The following is a 19800-nucleotide window of genomic DNA, read 5'->3' on the forward strand; positions in this document are numbered from 1 at the left end:
CTGGCAGAGAAGGCAACAGGAAGTAAGGGGCAGGAGATGCAGGCAGACAGTACATCCCTATAGCTCAGGCTGCAGGGGCCCGTGTTCAAGTTCAGCCTTGCCATCCGTGAGCAGCTCACATACTCCCCTTGCTGTTCTGACAGAACACGGTGACTGGGAGGACGTGGAGGTCTGAGTGACCCTCTAGGTCAGACAGAGTCACGGGATGACACGGGGCGTGCTCAAAGTCATGCTGCAGGGACACATTAACACACAGATGTGTGACACTGAGCCCACAGTAGGTGACATCCTTCCACATTTAGCTTTCTACTAACAAACTGACTTCTGTGAAAGTCGTACACGGTCAAACAGAAAGCTTTGAAAAATACAGGAAACAATGGTCATAATTTCTCGACCTGGTACTGAAGCATAGTGGCCCCAGGGATGGTGGGGTGGCTCGCTGGTAGTGTTTGCCTAACATGCTCAGGCATGTGGTTCTGCTCCCTGAGAAAGTGGGTACCTGATACAAAACCCCATATTCCCATCCACAGCTACTGAGTCAGAGACATAAGGGGTGATTCTGAGGCAAGGGCTTTCCCTCCCCACAGAAAACAAGAGTCTTGTCTCACGGCACAAGTCCCTGGCCCCAGGCCTGACACGGGTGTCTAGTGAAGGAGAGCGCGAATGACTGTCCCCCAACAGCTGTCTCTCGGGGGACTCGCCTTCACCACAGTACAGGCTGTTGTGGACTTGCCAGCCCTGTGTCTGAGGGGCTTTGAGGGGCCGAGGCCTCTGGAGGCTTGCTCCAGCTGCAGGCAAAACACCCACCAGCCCCTCCTGGCACAGCTCCATGTGAGGCTTGAGTTGACAAAGGCGGGCTTGTGGCCCACACGGGCTTCTCTTGGGATGTGGGCAACAGAGACTGGACACTGCAGAGCTTAGGCGGAGACTCTGGGTGCCCAGGACTGACGTGGGGGCAGGGAAAGGGGTTTCTGGGGAAGGGCTCCAGGAACGCAAGACCCTGCTTAGTCCCAGAGGCTGGGTGTTCATACCTAACCCAGGCATCTTCTGAGCACCTACATCCTGCGGCCCTGCGAGGCTCTGCAGTGGCAGGTCCAGATGCAGAGAGCAGAGACACAGGCCTCCTGGCTTCCTCACAGACAATCCAGAGGTCACGGGGGAGCGGGGCATCGCTTGAACTCTTCTATAGGACACTATCAGGAAGGAGGGCTCAAACTCACACAACAAGGTTCTGGGGTTTCCCCTTCCCAACATGGGGCACCCCCAACTCATCCTCTACCTCAGATGAAAATCACCACACGGTGCAGTGCCCTCTTCGGAGGCTGGGGAACCCTGATCCTCAACCCCACAATCCAAGGGCCACCCTGAAATGAACTGGATCAAGACCCCTAGACTGCATCACCCCTAAGAAGCTAAAGAAAGGAGTCGAGCAGTCCCCACCCCCCCCAGCTCTGCTTTCATGTTGCCCTCTTTCCCTTGAAGCCTGACCCAAACATCTAAGCCCAGGCTGCACACAGGGAGTAGAAGGGGAGCCCAGGGTATAGGGACAACAGCCCGGCATGATAGTACCTTCTCAAAATTCCTTTGCCTTTGACTGAAAGGCAATGCTTGCTGATTAGAGGAAGTCTGGGAAAAGCAGGTGGCTTTTGGTTCATTCCACTGACTTCTGCTTCAGGTCCGAGCCACTGACCCTTGACTCCTTGCCATGCCCCAGTCTGACCCCTACTTTATCTTGCACCTGTACCCAGATATGCTAGGACTAAAAGCCTGGCATGGCCTTCAGGGAAGCTTACGAACACAGGCCCAGAATCCAGGCACCTCTGACTGCCGGTTCTCTTCCCAACTCTGAAGGAGGCATTGAAAATGTTCCCATATTGTAGAGGAGGCATCCAAGCCTCAGAAGTTCCCCAGAGCTGCTCAAGCTAGGGAGGGGTGAAGCCGGATTCCACATAAGGCAATGGCCGGAGGCCAGGGGATGCTAACTGCGTTCTTCCAGATTTACTCAGACTTTCGCCAGGCTAACTCCCAACCCTCTCATCTTTCCAGAGCATCCCCGCCTCCTCTCATCTGATTTGGAACCTACACTCTGAACTGCATGGTCCCTGAGGGTAACAACACAGGCTGTATTTACCTTCCCCTCATCTCTCTTCCTCTAGCTGCCTGAGGAAGGGTGGGACTGGGTAAGGCCGGATCTGACCCATGCCTGGTCCCCAGCATCACTAGGATGTGGACTGTAGTAGGCACTATGGGCAGGTGTGAACGAAACAAGTTGCTGCCCTGCTGGTCTCTCTTTGGAGCCTTCTGTCCTTTTGACCCCAGATCTAGGGCTCGTGTGAAAGGGCAGATAGAGCCCAGGCAGACCCCAGTGCCACCACAGGAGGGCGGCCAGGTCTGCCTGCCCAGGGAACTGCCTGCTTCCCACACACTTCCTACATGTCAAATGCCTCTCTGTCCACGCAGTGACCCAAGAGAGCTACCGGCAGGAAGCAGCCCCTCAGAGATGGCCGATTCCCAGGACTCCTGGGAAATTGGCCCGCAAGAGTCTCTAGGTTCAGGCTGGGCTGGCAGACCCAACATGAACTCACAATGCTACTAATAATAGGCTTGCAGAGCAGCACAGAACTCCACAGTTTATACAGACATTCCTGGTGAATCATCTCATGGGTCCTCACAGAAAGTGCTGGCTAAGGCAAGCCAGGGACCCCTGTTCTGCAGAGCGAGCTGTGAACCTCACAGCGAAGGTGGGCTGTGCCGAGCCTACCCAACCAGGCAAGAACCCTGGACAGAACGCTTCCCTCAGGACCCTTCCTCTGTGTCACTATGCAGCAAAGTCACACATTTCTTTACACTGACCTCTCACAATTAGCGTCTCTTCCCACTGCGGACTCGAGAACAAACTGAGGCTATATTAGAAGCATCCAGGACTTGGACACCAAAGAAATCACTAATATTTTCATATCCTATAAAGGTTGTTGCAAAAATGACAAAATATTATTCCATGAAGGAGGCCAGCCAGAGTAGATGCTGCGGGATGCCATGTATGAGACATTCTGGATGGGCAAGGCTATAGGACAGAGAACACACCAATGGCGGAGGGAGGGCTTTGATTTAGAGGAAACTTGGGTGAACAACGAAATCGTCATAGCATCTCCTTTCTTTCTGGTTGCTGAGGATTAAATCCAGTGTCTCCCACAGGTTAAGTCCAGGCTCCAGCCCTAAGCTACACTCCTAGCCCTCAGGAACGATTTACACACAGTAAAGTGATTGTTTTAATGGACCCCATCTGGGGCCTGAAGATGGTCCCATGAGGAAAGGTCTTCACTGCTAAGCTTGGCAATTTGACTTTGATGCCGAGAACCCACTTGACGGAAGGAGAACCAGTTTCCACAAGCTGACCTCTGACCTCCACCGCATGCTCACCCTCTCATGCTCGTATAATAGAAAGGTAGCTAGGTGGGTGGATGGGTAGATAACTTTAAAGAAGAAATGAAATTTTAATGTACCTGGTGCTATGACCTTAGTCTAGATCTTGACTGTAACCAACAGTTATAGAACTGAATACAGTAGTCAGTTTTATTTTACAGACCCTGTTTCAAACAGACAAAAGCAAAGTGAAACAAAACCTCCATGAAGGTGAACCCTCTCACTGCACGTAGAATGAACCAGAAGCACAGGCTCCACCAGGACTGGCCCTGCTCCTCACCTCCTGTCCCTCAACCACCCCTTATGTGGGCCACACTCCAGCCATGCAAGTCTTCCCCCTGCAGCAGAAATCACCTGCGTAGCCACAGGTCTCAGCCTCTGCCACTCCCGTGCCGGATGGCGTGTGCCGGGTGGCGTGTGCCGGATGGCGTGTGCCGGGTGGTATGCAGCACCTGTTGCCTTGGAAGGAAGCCCTGCAGCCTCACCGTCTCTTTCCCTCATACTGTTGGATGGCCTGTCTCTGTCACTAGAGAGCCGCATATGACAGGGCTGGCCTAGCACACAAAGAAGGGCTCAAGGGAGAGCAAAGGGTGAAGAGCCAGGCTGAGGAGAGCATCGCCATCCCACTGCGCAGCTGCAGCAAACCGCCTTTGGACTCTGAGGTAATGTCCAAAGAGGCTTCAACTCCCAGTACAGGGACACCAAGCCACAGCCACGAGAGACTCCAAATCTAACCCAAACGTATCACTTCCTTCCCAGCTCCCAGTCAATTGGCCAGTGAGCAGGCAGAGTTAGGAGTGGACAAAGTTGAGTTATCTATGGGACCAGGAACTGCGCTCACATCAATCACTCTACAGAGAAACAGGGCCCTGCCTTGCCCAGCTCCTCCCACACCACTTGGCCATCTTGTGGCTATCACTCCCTTGGGCCAAGGCCCAGGCTGCCTACCCATCTGCCACCCTGGCTCTAGGCCACTTGTCACCCACCTTGGCTCTGGCAACCTACCCCAGCTCTGTAAGAGCTGACCGGAAGGGTGGCCAGCAGTGGCCACAGGGACAGTACGTCAACCCCACCCAAAAGGCCAGAAGAGCCATCTGCTGTCCCTCCTCCTGCTCCCCGGGACTCTGACAAGGCTCCAGATGAGATCATTGCACTTGGACCCCAGAAAGAGAACTGCACAAGGCTCCACTTCCCTCTCAGCTCAAATGCAAGGGCTCTAGACAGAGAGGCAGGGGAAAGGGAACTGAGGCTCCATCCAGTTCCAGCCACAGAGCGGGCAGAGGACTCTGGGCTCCTGTCTTCCAGTGCATGCTCACTTCAGCTTAGCCTCTTTGGGCAGGGGTTTGGTGGAGTCAGGGTCAAGGTTCACATCCAGCCAGGTTTCATGGGGTCACAGATCTCAGTGGCCCTGTTCTGTTGGCTCTGTAAATGTCTGATCCAGACTCTGGGACCTGCCTCTCCAACACCACAGACAGCAGATAGATTGGCCTAGCCAGGCTCATGCCAACAGTACAGTTATTCCCTACATCCCCATCAGCAGGGAAGCCTGAAGAGAGAGGGGTCAACAGTCAGGACTTAGGCTCATTTTAAGGCTCATAAACTGGACCGTGTCTGCCAGACACCAGGTGAAGACCAGAAGCCATGATCTTTCTCATTGACGATCCTTTGTGGCTGGCACTGTTCTTACCGTCCCACTTCACAGAGGAGCAAACCGAAGCTGAGGGAGGGAAGGCCCCACAGCCAGTAATGTGGTCTCCAGGCCTGGCACAGCTCTGCACACAAGGCAAATGCTCAGTCAGATTGCATTGTGTGTGTGTATACACGTGTGCATGCATGAGTGTGAGGACACACATGTTGGTCACGGCTGGGGATATGCCCAAAGACTACTGCCCTCCAAGGTCACATCTGGCTTACCACTGCCCTGTCCAACACCTCTAGGGGCAAAGCAGGCCCTGGGCTGCTGGGGTGTGCTCTGGGGAGCACCAGATACTGTCTCTCCCGTCCTGGCCAAGTGCACAGGAAGGAAGGCAGCTTTGGCTCCGGGTTTGTTGACAACATCCCCCAGCCTCTGGGCTTCAGCCAAGTCTATAAGAGAAGAGAGCAGGGAGTTGAGGATTTAAGAGTCAAAAGAGCCACACAGCCTGAGTCCCTCTTGTCACCTACAGGCTATGTGACCAGCAAGCTCCTGACCTTCCAGGACTGCAGTGGAAGCCTGGGTAGAAGGGAGGAGCTAAACATTCTGGAAGCTCCATGCTGCCCCACGCAGAACACGGGTGGGGGGGATGCTATGAAACTAAAAATCACTAATTAACAATCTAGTCACTGTGGGATAAATGCCCCACCAAGGAGTCCCTACAAAGCTCTTTGGTATCTAACACAGGAAACTTAGCCTGGAGCAGTCCCCAGGCACTGCTCCAGCTGAACTCATGGAAGGGGGTAGAGGAATGGGTGGGGTAAAACAAGGGCAAAGCTGTGGGGGAGTCTGGGTGGAAAAGCTGTGGAAGTATGACCTCACAGGCAGCTCAGCCACGTGCACAGCAACAGGCTGGGCCAAGGGGGGGGGGTGTGTAGGCAAGGAGGGACCAGGGAGGAGTGGCCAAGCAAAGTCTGGTGCTATTGAAGAGCCCAGAACAGGCAAGCAGGCTCAGGTAGTCGGGGAACCCCATCTTCCCACCAACCACTTCTATTTTCATCTGTGGTCCAGGCAGGAAGAAACCACTGTCTTAAAATAGGGACTCCGGGAGTGGTCCTCCACCAGCAAGCAAGCATCACCAGGTTCCAAGTGAGGCACAGGTTTGGGCCATCACGGGGAAGAATGACTGAGGGTAAGTAAGCCGCAAGGAGAAATGTGTCTAGAGGTTCCTACAACACTGCCGGCTCCACACAGATAGATAGATACATCCAGGGCAAGCGGAAGCCTGAAACCCAGGACCCAGGGCTCTCATGGGGTCAGAGCCTTCTGCTGCTGAGGGTAAGGACTGCAAACCAGGGTGAGTGATGAGCAAAGGGAACCGACTCCTCAAAGACCAGCTCCCTCCTGACGAATCTTCATGGCAACGCCGCAGGCCATTTTATAGAGCCGAGGCTCAGGGAGGGAAAACACAGAGAGCAAAACCTAGACCTGGGTTGCAGCCCAGGCTTGTTCACCCCAGATCCCTTGCTTTCAGTCCTTTGGGATGGACTATAGCTTCTGCCTCCTTGGACTCATGCCTCACCTCGGCACAGCCAGCAACAGCAGCCAATGTGCTGGCCCCAGGGGCACCTCCTTTCTGCACCAGAGGGGCGTGTGCTGACTGCAAAGATGTCAGCTATTTGAAGCTAGGGGGTTGGCTACAGTTAGAACCTGGCTGCTGGCCAGGTCCTTGCCTTGAACTTAACCAAGCCCTCTTCTGGGGTATCCCTCTGCTACAGAGGTTCCCCAGAGCCTGAGGTTCCTCCCATCTTCTGTACACAGGGCGGTGATGGGCTGCCATGGATCTTGAGTATCTCCCCAAGTATGTGCAAGAAAGGGATCAAATTCCCACTGTACAGACTGGAAGACTGTGGCTCCAAGAGGCACCCTGCATAGGAAGGAAGTGACGAGGTGAGGCTAGGCCTCGGGCCTAATTCTAAAGAGGGAGTATGCCTAGGAGACCCCACAATCTTCCCTGCTTCCTTCCTTATCGGCCTCCTGAGACAGGCCCCAGCCCTGCTACAAAACAAGGCTACCTTCCAGTCAGGGCTCTCCTGACCTGACACTTAGTGCCTTCCAAAGAGGGCCCCCCTTCCATGACTCTCACACCCACGAGTCAACTCTATTTTCCTTTCTTCCCGGTCACTCTGTCCTTTCCTGACAGGGCCTCACTCTACGTAGTTCAGGCTGGCCTTGAACTCCTGCCCTAGACTCCTGAGTGCTAGGACTGTAAGCGTGTACCACCACACCCAGCTCCAGCCCTCCTTTTCATACCTATCATCCGTTTCCAGACCAGAACCACACAGCTATTTAATGACCCCCCCCACCATGTGCCAGGCCCTGTTCCAGAAGCTGAGTACCAAGGCAAACCCGCAGCTGTGATGCCCCCTCCTTCAGGAAGTCTGCTCAGCTGCTCCAGGGCGCCTATACTTCTCACTTCTCTAAATCCCAGACTAGACATGGGTACCCCTGCAGATCAGGGCCTCTACAGCTTGCAGCAGACATGGGCACCCCTGCAGGCCAGCGTACCATGGCCTCTACAGCTTGCAGCTGAGGGAGACAGGCTAAGCAGGAAATTCCAAAGAGATCAGAAGTTACCCTGAGGCAGTGTTCCCTCTGTGGCAGGCCGTCTATTTCCCTTAGTCCCACAGGGCCTGGCTTAGAAGCCTAGGGAAGCTGGGGCACAGTTTCTCAGTCATGGACACCTGCAAACCCCCTCCACTCTCAGCTTTTTGGGACCCCAAAACCCAGGTGGTTGCAAACCCCAGTCCTGACTCCATTCCCAGTTCCCAGCAGCCTGCTAAGAGGAAATCTTATGAGCAGCTGGAAATAGTAGGGCCTTGCACAGTAGCTCCAGGGGGACATTGGCCAAGACTTCCTGTGTTTATGTGTATAGGTGAAATGTCACAGTCAGTGTAAGTGGATGTGTGTGTGCATGTGTGTCTGGGTGCCCTGGTTAGGCAATCACCATATCTGACATTTGCATGCCCTTCCCTTGTCCCTTGAGTCACTGCTAATGTGTATGAAGGTTTGTGTCTGTCCCATATGTGTGAACTTCTTTGTGGGCACCACCTGGACTCTGTTGCACCTCGGGCACATGTACAAAGGTTGGATGCTGTTGGAGGAAGGGATAGCTCATGGTACCTGGGTGAGCCAGTGTCTGTGTGACCTGGCAAGGATGTCCCTGGGTTCCCACGGACGCTAGTATGTGTAGATAATGTCTGTGTGTGTTTGTGGGCACACCTTCACACGTATGTGGACTTCCCATGTGTCTGAGGGTGTCTCCAGGCTGTGTGTAGGAGGCTGTGCTTCTCAGCCTGGGTCTCCTGCTGGTATGTGTTGAGTACGGTAGCGTGTGGCAGGAAGGGTCTGTCTACACTGGTCTGTATACCGCTTTCCATGTGAATCCCGAGTGAGCAGGCCTGGAGGCTGGCCTCTGGAAACATATAACATAAATTAGTCACTGAATATGTACATCAGCCAGACATGAGCGCTGCGGTGTCTGGGCTTGAGCTCGGCAGGAGCACACGTGTGTTTATTTGTGTCCAGTCCCTCTCAAAGCTTTGCAGTCTCCCCAGCCACAGCAGCTGCCACTCACACTTCCCACATCATTTTCTCTCTGCTGAAGCTTTTTCCAACTCCCAAGCCCTGCCTGCCCCTGCGACCCCAGCCAGAAGTTGCAACTCAGGGCTGACTTGGTAACAGACTGGGTCCCTCCTCTACCTCCCAGGAGTTTTGCAGAACTGCCTGGGGCCTACCACTCAGAGGACTCTGGGATGACATCAGAGGGGAGGAGGAGAGAGGAAAGGACCATGACCAGGTCAGCACATTTACCAAGCAATGGACATGCACCTTCACAATGAAGAGGTCCGTGATACACCAAACCCACATTTTACATTAGTGATCCCCCTAGAGGCACAGCCCACCAGCCGGCTTGGATATCAGCCTTTTGGAATTTTGTTTTTGAGACAGTCTTAGCCTAAGCTGGCCTTGAACTCACAAAGCAGCTGAGGATGGCCCTCTGGTCTGTCCTTCTGCCTCTGCCTCCCAAGTGCCAGGATTACAGGCGTGTGCCAGCATGTCTGGTTTATGCAGGTCTAGGGTCTAGGGATGGAGCCCAGCACTTTGTGCACGCTAGGCAAACACTCCCCCAAATGAGCTCACTCACCATTTGCTCCCTACAAATCAGCCTGGCACCCGGCCCACAGGTTTCCTCTCACCAACCTTCATCCATGACCAGACATGTCAGGAGCAACCAGAAGCTCAATCATGCCGGCCACACGACCAAAGGAATAGGACCAAGATAGAACAGCAGGGTTGGAATGCTGGCTGTAAGATAGAACCCTGGAGCCAACACTTGCCTCTCTATATAACGGCAATCGCCAGTCAGTGAGGGATTTCCTCTGGACCCTTGTGAGTGGCATCTGTCACTCATAGTTGGAAACCTAGTGGGGAGCCTCTCCCTACTTGTGCAGTGGGAAATATGATTATGCCTTCCTGTTCCCCCAAAGTAGCACCCCACGTAGTAACACTGGAGGGCTCCTCCCAGTTCCTCCAATAACCAACACTCAGACATCCCGTCTGCTCATTGGCTCAGAATCATAACAATTCCTCACGAGACAAAAGGACTTCGCTTAGGAGATGTTTTCCTGACTGTACACCTCTCCCTGACTGCTGAAAACAATCCCTGGAGACAGTCCAGGCACACCCTGCCATCTCCATTAGACAGATGAAAAACACAGCAGTTCAGAGAGCCCAGCCACATGTCCATGACCACACAGTAAGTGGTAGACTCAGGTCTCACAGCCAGCTCTTTGAGCTCCGCATGGCACATGGGCAACAGTTAGTGGTCAAAGGAACCTTAGGCCACTGAGGCTTTCAAAGTCAAGCACAGTCAACCTGACTTAAGTCGTATTTCTGGGTCCTGAACACCCCCACGGATTACCTCAGGCACCTTGACCAGAAGGGACCCTCGTCAGACATACTGCAGCCACCCGCCTTCTCCAGTTGCTCCCCAGTGATCATAACCAACATCTGGGCCGTTTACACAATGCTCTGCACAAACCCAATGCTTGTACCCAGGCCTCTCTCTGGATAGTTCCAACGGCACCAAGCTCACCACCTTCCCCGGAGAAGCACTTTCTGTCTTATTACTGGCAGAGCCTGTACCACCCTCACTTGGGCCCCAGAGCAAGGCTTCCCTTCTTGGTTGTCAGGTACCCTTACCCCGACACCCCTAGCGCAATGGAAGGGGAACGGGAACCGAGCCACCCAGAGTCCTGGGCATTCCCTTTAGTTCATGCCGTCGGTCTGCAGTAGATGTGCTGGGGATTTGGAGTCACTTTCTTCCTTACCCAGTTTCTGCACCTCAGATGTAAAGCAGTCTGGAGAGGCAGGAAACACACAGGAGGCTGATGCTCCCTTACTCCCTGTTTTGGCTGCCTGGAGCAGTGTGGGTACTGCCCTAATGCATGCAAGAGCCAGCATGGCTCCCTTCCCTGCCCAACACTTTCCCAACTTGATTGTAGTGTTCTACTACAGACCCTTATTTTGTTGGCTCCATCCTCAGCTCCTGGCCTCCCCAAGTCCCCAGCCCCACCTCCATGTGCTCTGGGCACAATTAGCCATCTCACCCTTATCACCAGCCATATTGTGTTTTGTTGCAACTATTGTTTAAGGCTGGTCTCTCCAGAGGCTCTGCCTAGGTCACAGTTACACCCCCAAATCTGCACTGTGCTGCTAAGCTCTAAGCAAACAGCGAGTGAATGGATGGATGGATGGATGGATGGATGGATGGATGGATGGATTCAAAGTCACGAGGAAGAGCCCAGTCTGCTCCCACAGAATCTACAGAAGAACATGACAGATGCACAAGGAAACACATTCTCCATCCCAAGAGCAGCAAGTGATATCAGGCTAGGAATCTGATAGAAACATACAATGTGCCAAGTGCTCTAACTACGTGCACATTTAATCTTTAAGGATGATCTGTGTGTAACTGTTTAACTCTTAAGATGAGAAAACTTGGGCTGGAGAGATGGCTCAGAGGTTAAGAGCATTGCCTGCTCTTCCAGAGGTCCTGAGTTCAATTCCCAGCAACCACATGGTGGCTCACACCCATCTGTAATGAGGTCTGGTGCACTCTTCTGGCCTGCAGGCATACACACAAGCAGAATATTGTATACATAATAAATAAATAAATATTTTTAAAAAAAGATGAGAAAACTCAGTTCCAAACACGGGAAGTAAGGTGCCCAAGACCACACAGACTAGCTACAGATCCAGCAGTGGCCCAGAGCTTGTATACGAAGACTCCAGCACTGAATGAATGGTAGAAACCCAGGCTCAACCTGACTCCGAACTGGAATGTCCCTGGGTGGGTCCTGATCTCAACCCCTGGGACTGCTTTCCCATGCATGTTCATGGGTAGCTTCAGATGGAGGTCGGGGCTCTGTCTGACCACTTCCTGGCAACAAAGGAAGGGATCCAGGATGAGAACAGGAAGAAATCAAACCAAGAACTACGAGTTGTCCTCATTTGCTGGAGTGAGGAACTCAGGCTGGGATGCAGGAAGCTGCGAGGGGCATCCAGGAGGCTGCCTCCATCTTTCCACCCCCACTCTTCTTACCACTGACTTCAGAAGACTCCACAGGCTGACCCAACCCACGATTGTCCACAGCCTTTGCCAAGACTCATGCTCCCATGTCACAGAAAAAGAATGGAGGCCTGGCCTGGGGAAGGTTCAGGCTGGGAGCCGGGAGCGGACGATCGTTTCTAGGATGGACCTGTGCTCTCTAGTGTACAGAAGTTTACTGAGAACATACGGGACGGAGGATGCAAAGCAAGGCAAGAGCGACGTCCTGACACGCTTATGACGAAGAAACCCTCCTAGACGGTAGAACCAGGAGGCAGTTAAGCGCTGCAGGGCAGACATGTCATTAGAGTGCTGTGAACTCCATGGCTGCTGGCCAGGCCACTCTGGCTGTTGTGCCAGGCCTTCAACCGACAAGTGCAGGCAACACTGCTGTCTCTTCCAGCAGTGGCAGTACAGCCCCCGAAGATTCCAGCTTCCCACACCAAGGTCAAGAAGCCAGGGCAGGGCTATCCCCATAGCTGCCACCGTGTCACAGAACAGGCAGCCAAAGCATGGGCTGCACCTAGGTGCCCAGGCACGGCCGGTTGTTTTTCCCAGGCAGCTCTCCAGTCCCAAAGGGAATACCCCTATCCACGAGGGCAGCTTCCCTCCTCACATAGGGAACATGGGCCCTGTCTGCCCAAGTCTCTCTCAGAAGGGACAGAAGACAATATCCTGGGATTGAGGAAGTGGCCTCTGAACCAGTTCTCCCACGACATCATCCTCTCAGGCTGTGGGACCGTTAGACTGGGCGGAAGTGGACTCCAGCCAAGGGGATGTTCCCAGATGTCATGCTTTCAAACCGGTCCCGCCCCAAAAGGCAGGCGAGGACAGGCCTGCCGGGGAAGCCCTGGGTAAAAGACTTAGGATGGTATTCTGGCTCTCCTTGCCAGAGGATAGCCACGGTTTCCTTGGCAGCCAGACACACTAATGTTGGCCACAGAAAGGAGAGCCTGCTGACCTGAGTCGAGATCCCAGACTAAAGCAGAGGTCAGCAGAGACTGACTAACCCCCGCCCCCCAACACACTTACCGAGCATCCTCCACGGCAGTTTTACCGGGGGAGGAGGGATGGGGTGCACATCGGGGCCCTTTAGTCGGTGTCTTATTCAAGTTACCCCTCAGGAGAAGAGTAGCAAAAGGAGGTGGGGCACTCTCTCTCAGCTTATTCAGTATTAAAGCTGCCGGTTGTGGCCTCAGGGCCTCAGGCCCTGGGGCGCTTGAGCCAGGATGGTAAGGTCCTCCTCCCCCAAACCCTTCGACTCCCCTTTCCCGCTAGGTCCCCACCTTGAGATAGTCGTTCTCGGAGCGCAGCTCTTCCAGCTCCCGCACCAAGCCGCCGGGCCCGCAGTCCAACATCTCCTCGGTGAGGTCAGAGAAGGCGAGCGAGGCGCTGAGTGGCAGGCGACTGCTGCCCACCGACGATGCGGCCACCGACGGCTCATCCGGGGAGGTGGGCGGCCGCGGAGGCTGCTGCCCCGACGGCGCGGGCTGGGGTGGCTGCCCGGTGCGGGTCCCCGACGGGCCACCCGCCGCAGACTCAGCGTCGCTGCTCAGCGCCAGCTCCAGGCCCAGCAGGCGCGCCTCCTCCGACGCGCAGTCCGACACCTCGGAGCTGCTGTCGGTGAGGCTGGGCGGCGGCGGCGGCGGGCGCGGCCCGGTACCCGGACGAGGGCGGCCCTTGGCGCGGACCCCCGTGCGCACCCCGGCCACTCGCGGCCCCGCGCCCCGGGCTCCGGGCGTCACCGCGCGCCCCTTCTTGTCCGGCCTCGCCGAGGACGCGGCACCACAGGCTGCAGCGGCGCCCGGGCCTGTGCCACGGCGGCCCTTGGCCAGAGACCAGCCGGCCACGTCCTTGGGCCGGGCTGGCGACGGCGCGCGGTGGCTCTTCTTCCTTTCCGTGGGGGGCGCGGGTGCAGGCGGGGGGCAGTTGCCCCGCGCCGATGACTCTCCCGCTGGCGCCTCCATCGCGGCCTCCCCGGCTCTCAGCGAGCGGCGCGCATGGCCCGGGAGCGGCCGGTCTGGGGGTCCCTGCGGCGGGTCCCGGATGCGCTCCCGCTGCTCAGGCCGCGACTGCGCTCCGGCCTCCTGCGTTCGGGGACTGCGCTCGGGCCCTGGCCCGCGCCGCGCGGCCTCTCCGCTACTTGGTGCTCGCAGCGCGCGGCCCGATCTCCTCCAGGCACCGCGACTCCGGCTCCGACTCCGCCCGGTGCCCGCCCCCTCCGCCTCGCCGCGCCCTCGGAGCGAGCCCGGACCCCGGCTACCGCCTGATCGGCGATCGCCGCCTCGGACTCCCAGTCCGGCTGAGGCCAGGGCCCCGGCTCCGCCCGGCGCGGCCCGCCCCCCACGCAGCCCCGCCAGTTCCCCGCCCCGCCGCCTCGGCTCGGGGGCGCGCGGCTCGGCGAACAAAAGGCGGACGCGGCGGGAGCAGCGGGGAGGGATGCGGGCGGGGAGCGAGGGAGGAATCCGCGAGGCAACAGCGACCCCCTCGAGGGTCAGGCAGGCCCGGGCAGCCGCGGCCTCGGCTCGCCCGGGCAGCTCCTGGCCACTGGCCGCTCCCCTGCGAGCTGGGGGATCGCACCCGGCCGTGGATCCTGAGAGTCTGGCGTCACCGTGGGGGCCTCGTGGACGGCAGGCGAGGATATTTCCCGGCAGAGGCCCCGCGGACCTCAAAGGGCCGGAGCCAGCAGCATCCATGCACACCCACCACCGCGCCGCGCTCCCCTTGCGGGTGCTGAGCCTGCGCGAACTCCGCCCCCTTTAGCTGGGCATGACAAACGACCCCATCCTATAGAACGGTAAACTGAAGCATGACCAGGCACGCGGTCGGCTCTTGGTCAGCGGAGGAAGGAACCAGGATGGATGGAGCCCGAACCCCATGTCTCCAGAGTGTACTGGACTCTTCCTGCCTCTGCTGCCTGACCGCTGTCATAGTGACCCCGCGTGCATACTGAACTATGCGTACCCTGACCGTCTGCGATCCCAAGCAGAGTCCTGCCTCCCCCACCCCAGTTTCAAGGTCTTTGCGATGAAACTTGAGGCTGTGCCTTATGGATGCCAGACCATTGGATGCTTGGGAGATGGAGGCAGGTTCTGGGCCGAATGGAGGCTGGCGTGGCCTGAAGACTGTGTCCCTGAGTCCTACAGACCCTAGTCCTGGTGGGCGTGGTTTCTTTCCTAACCGTGGTTGTTTTTTTTTTTTCTTAACCGAGTAGCTAACTTTTCAGGGTTCCTTATACTTTCTTCACCTCTGCCTTCCCCTACAGCCCTCACTATGTAGGAACTTCTCTCTGGTCGCATTTTCCGAAAAAAAAAAAAAAGCACGTGGATATACATTCCAATTGCTTTTATTATTAATTATTATTAATGTGTGTGGCACGCATGCCACAGTGCACATGTGAAGGTCGGAGGACACCTTTCAGGACTTGATGCTCTCCATCCAAACAATGGATCTTCTCACAGTGACACCGACACTTCCAACAGCCACAGGGTCTGCTTCCTGCCCTTCAGTCTGGGTAGAAGACCTCTGAGACACGGCCTCTCTCTCACACTCCTGTGCTCTCTCTATTGCTCTTGTTCTTCATTCATCCTTGGTATCCCAGCGACGTGTGGAGAGGAAGTTTCCGTCCCGTGAGGCGGCCACGTGAAGGCGGTCCAGCCAACAACTCCAGCCCTGGCAGATGCTCCACAGGCAGCCCGCAGTCACCCAGTGAGGAGTGGAGCAGAAGGGGATTCTGTCACCAGCCCTGCCCAAACTGCAAAGCAAAGCACCCGCGTGCACAGTCAGGGCCATACAGTGTGGCAATGGCCTGGCTCGGGTCGTTTGGCCACAGGCTGTCCTATTCCAACACCCTCTACAAACTGGTCATCTGAAGCACCCAGTGGGTGCTGTAAAAATTGCTGATCAAGGAAGAAGCATTCAGTGATAGCTTTACTGTCGGGTCGTTAGAAACAAAGGGGACAATGACCCCAGAGCTCTCTCATTCAAGCTGCTAAATTGACCAAGGGGGTGGAAAAAAATGGAAGCCAACTCCTGGAAGGCTTCCAAGAGGAGGTGTCCCTTTCTAACTAAAGTGAAGGTTGTTTTCATCCTACAAATCATGAAAGAAATAAACCACTGATTAGGGGATGAGAGGGAAACTCCCCTGAATAGGGTTATCTGGGAACCCTCTCTGAGGAGGTGGCCTGTATGCCAAGTTAGCCAAAGGGCCTGGGAAGAGAATCTGGGGCAGACTGAAGAACAAGGGCAAAGTCCCTGGAGGAGGAGAAAGTGTGACAGATGCTGGGGAGGGGTGGTTAGTGTGGCTGGAGCCCCCTGGAGACAAGGAAGGAAAAGACAGAGTGGAAAGCAGGAAGCAGGCAGACATAGGCAGGGGATTATCACTGATGCAGAGACAAACACTGGAAACTTGCAAGCAGGAAGTCACACCATCTAGTTACATCCGGAAGTAGGCCCCTTCGCTGACAAGTCCAGATGCTGGCTCTCGGAGCTAAGGGAGCTCGGATGCATCTAGAAGCCATGGAAAAAGGATCGTTCTGTTTGAAGAACCAGTCAGTCACTCTTGGCTGCAAGAGAGGATTCAGAGAAGTGATGTCAAGTTCTCTCCCCATCACTGTTCTAGAGAACAAATGACAGCACCATTTGCTTTAGCGGGACGGAGGCCGGGAGGTGTCAGAGGGCAAGAGAGACTCAGTTCATAGGACATGGTGGGTTTGAAGCATCTGTGGAGATGTCCAAATAGAGACCCAGAAAAGCAGTGGCACAGGCATGCGAGGCCATGCCAGCAACAAGATCTGGAGGAGTCAAGAAAATATTCACTTTGGAGAGCTGGAGATGTTGCTCAGTTGGTGGCATGTTCGTTTAGCATGCACAGGACTCTGGCTTCCATCTCCAGCATCACATAAAACCAGCCGTGGTGGTCCATGCCTCTGTAATCCCAGAACTCAGAAGGTGGAGGCAAGAGGACCAGAGTTTCAACGTCATCATAGGCTACATAGTGTGTCTGAGGCCAGATTGGGCTACAATGAGACCCTGTCTCAATAAAAGAAAAGATTCACTTTGAAACTGGAGGAAGTTACTCAGGGACAGGGTCTGGGGAGAGGAAAGCTTGTCTAGAACCAGAAAGTTAAGCATTTCTGGCTCAAGAAAACAGTCAAAAGAAGAGAAAGTGGTCCCTGCCAAAGCCAAGGAGTCGGGCAGGTTGAGAGGAGGCGGCTGGGGCCTCACAGTGTAGAGGTGTGGGGACAGAGCCACAGGACATGACAGAGTGAGGAGAGGTAGAGTGTAGGGGAAGTGGCATGCTCACGGGAGACCACGGGATCAGCAAGGAAGAGGAAGCAGAGTCAGGAGAGTAGAGGGAGCCAGCTTGGCTTCGGAAGGGCACACCCTCCACTAACGCTTAGGAGGGCAGAGGAAGATGGGCCAACCAGCAGAAGACATCAGCTGGGGGTCAGGGTTGAGGAGGATGAAATCTGGATGCAAAAGTGACCCCAGAAACTGGAAACTGACTTCCCAGTGTGCCGGCGGGAGTGGTCACACTGGCTCCACACCCAGCTGGGGGTCAGAGAATAGCCGGGTGGCCTGGTGAACACAAGTGTGTTCTCTTGGTCCTCCCTCTCTCTCCTCCCCCCTTTCTCTTATGTTGCTAAAATCATACTGAATTTTAGATTCTGCTCTTATCAGAGTAGAGAAAACATTCCCTCACATTCCGAAACCCTTTGCAAGCCTGTTTTCAGAACTGAAAATAATCCCCAAGAGAGGGTGCTCCACGCCCATTCACCTTTCCCCTCTACTGTATACTTAAACTCTTCCTGGAGGTGCTAAACACATACGATTCCCACATTTAGGAGGTGAAGGCAGGTGGACCAAGAGTTCGAGGCAGGCGCTGGAGAGATGGCTTACGCTTGTTGCTCGTGACTCAGGTTCAGTTTCCTGTACACACTTGGTGACTCACAGCTATAAGTAACTCTAGGCCCAAGGGATCCGATACCCACTTCTGACCTCCTGGGCATCAGGCACAAATACGGTGAAGGTACAGACAAGCAGGCAAATACTCGTACCTATGCAATAAAATGGATACCCTCCCCATACACACAAAATCTCAAGGCATTACAGTGAATGCTAGATCGGCCTTGGCTATGGAGCAAAATCCTCTCTTAAAAAAGATCTGGGGACATAGATCAATTATAGGATGCTTGCCTGGCATGCTAAGGCCCTGGGTTCAATTTTCTGCACAAGACAAAATAAAAGTCATTCCTGGGGGTGAAGGTTGTGTTCTGAAAGGAGCTGAGCAAAGGAGGAGAAAGGTGAAGGGGCTGCAAGGGATCTGACGGTGGCATGTCTTAAGGGGCTGTGACCCAGCAAGGGACAGTCCTGTTCAATGACACACTGAATCTTCCAGACATGAGGATGGGGCAGCCAGGCAAACACATTGGTCAGTCATAGAGCTTGGTGCTCAGGTGTTAAATGTGGGAGGAAAAGGGGACTACAAAAGGCAATGGGGGAGTCAGAAGCAGGAGATCTCTGTGAGTTCGAGGCCAGCCTGGTCAACAGAGTGAGTTCCAGGACAGCCAGGGCTACATAGCGAGACCCTGTCTCAAAAAAACAAAAATGAAAAAAAAGAAAGAAACAGGGTGAAGGGAGGAGGAAGTGCCAGGCCTGTGACCATGTGCTGTTTACAGCTCAAACACCCATTGCAACAGCCATGTTTGAGGTGACAACAGGGCCCTTCACTTTCCTGTTTTCCCTATAATACAGGTCCTTAGCACGTCACACTTCCTGGAGGGAATGAGGCCCAAGTCACCTGATGGCCAACAGGACAGTCTTCTAGCAGTGTGCCCACTGTGTGCCAGACACTGTGTGGGCTTCCTGTGAGACACCTTGCCAAATGTCCCCAGGTCAAATGTACCCCAGGCCAAAGAGGAAAGTTCTTATCCCGCCTGGGAAGGAATCACCTACAGCTTGGGGTGATTCGTGGGGAACCCTCAGGATAGCCCTTTCTTGTGTCAATTGCATGTCACAGATTCTAACCTCAATTTAGAGGACTGACCTCCATGGCGGGCATCAGGCAACCAGTGGTATTTAGGAGCCAGTGAGAAGGAGGTTGGAGACACAAAATCTGGTATCTTCTCCCCCTCTTTCAGCTGATGGCGATGATGGAGCTTGGGACCCATGCGGTCGACAAGGTCTTGTTAGTGTGTTTGTGCGATTTGAGTTTCTGATGTACGGTAATCATTGGCACCTTCTCAGTTGGAACTGGCCTGGCATGGGGCCAGGGCCTGCTGCCTCGGGGCAGGTATAAGAAGTAGGGAGAAGGGCTGGAGCCAGGGCCAGTCAGAGACACCAGTCACACAGAGAGGACAGGAGTTGGGACCAGAGTCACCGTGTCCAGACAGCGAGGTAGATAGGTCATTTTGAGTGTGACCTTCTCTTTGAGGGACTGGGGAGACCATCGGAGGGTCATCAGGGATTGTTGGGGTGAGTACCTTCAGCCACCCTCTTCCCCAGCTCTGGGTTTCCCTTCCCCCACTGCGCCTCACCTTATTTGATTGAGGATCCCAAGTGGAGGCCAAGTGGCCTCTTGCCAGGGAGTGGACACTGGATTTCTCCGAGAGGCAGGTGTAATAAATACTGGCATTTATCCAGATGCATCAAACATCAGGTGCTATGGGTTCCCACACAGAACTCAGCACAGAAGAGGGAGGATGGAGGCTCAGCATCCTGATTCTCAGGGCATTATCTTCATCCTCACGAGATAGATGCTTGTGTGCTTACAAATGAGGAGTGTGTGGGAAAACCTGCCCAAGGTTGCTTAACTCAATAAGGGGTAAATCTCTCTTTCTCTCCCTCCCTCCCTCTTCCTCTCCCTTGCCCCCCTCCAATCTCTTCTCTTCCTCTCCCCGTTTTCCCAGGTCCTTATGCACACTGGGAGTAAGCTACTCTGGAAGGGAGGGACCTGTGTTGGGTTGAGAGTGGAGGTATGGGGGGGGGGGGTTGTGATTCGCCACTACCCCTGAGCTATAGTCTGTGCTCTTTTTCTCCCCTCCCTTCCATCCCTCCCCTTCCTTCATTT

The 19800-nt window shown here is 54.9% G+C and overlaps 1 protein-coding gene across 2 annotated transcripts in view; it reads right to left on the minus strand.

Moving 5' to 3' along the window:
• Mtcl2 (microtubule crosslinking factor 2) overlaps positions 1-14054 on the minus strand; it is a 67039-nt gene extending 52985 nt beyond the window's left edge. Inside the window, exon 1 of one of the 2 annotated variants that reach the window (XM_075962807.1) lies at positions 13016-14054. In XM_075962807.1, the coding sequence (XP_075818922.1) occupies positions 13016-13696 (681 nt within the window). In that variant the 5' untranslated portion in view covers positions 13697-14054. The remainder of the gene's footprint in view (positions 1-13015) is intronic. The other variant, XM_075962806.1, reaches the window with a different exon arrangement.
• Positions 14055-19800: the final 5746 nt, after the last annotated feature.

This window comes from Microtus pennsylvanicus, chromosome 2 (genome assembly GCF_037038515.1).
Source record: "Microtus pennsylvanicus isolate mMicPen1 chromosome 2, mMicPen1.hap1, whole genome shotgun sequence".
Classification (NCBI taxonomy): Eukaryota; Metazoa; Chordata; class Mammalia; order Rodentia; family Cricetidae; genus Microtus; species Microtus pennsylvanicus.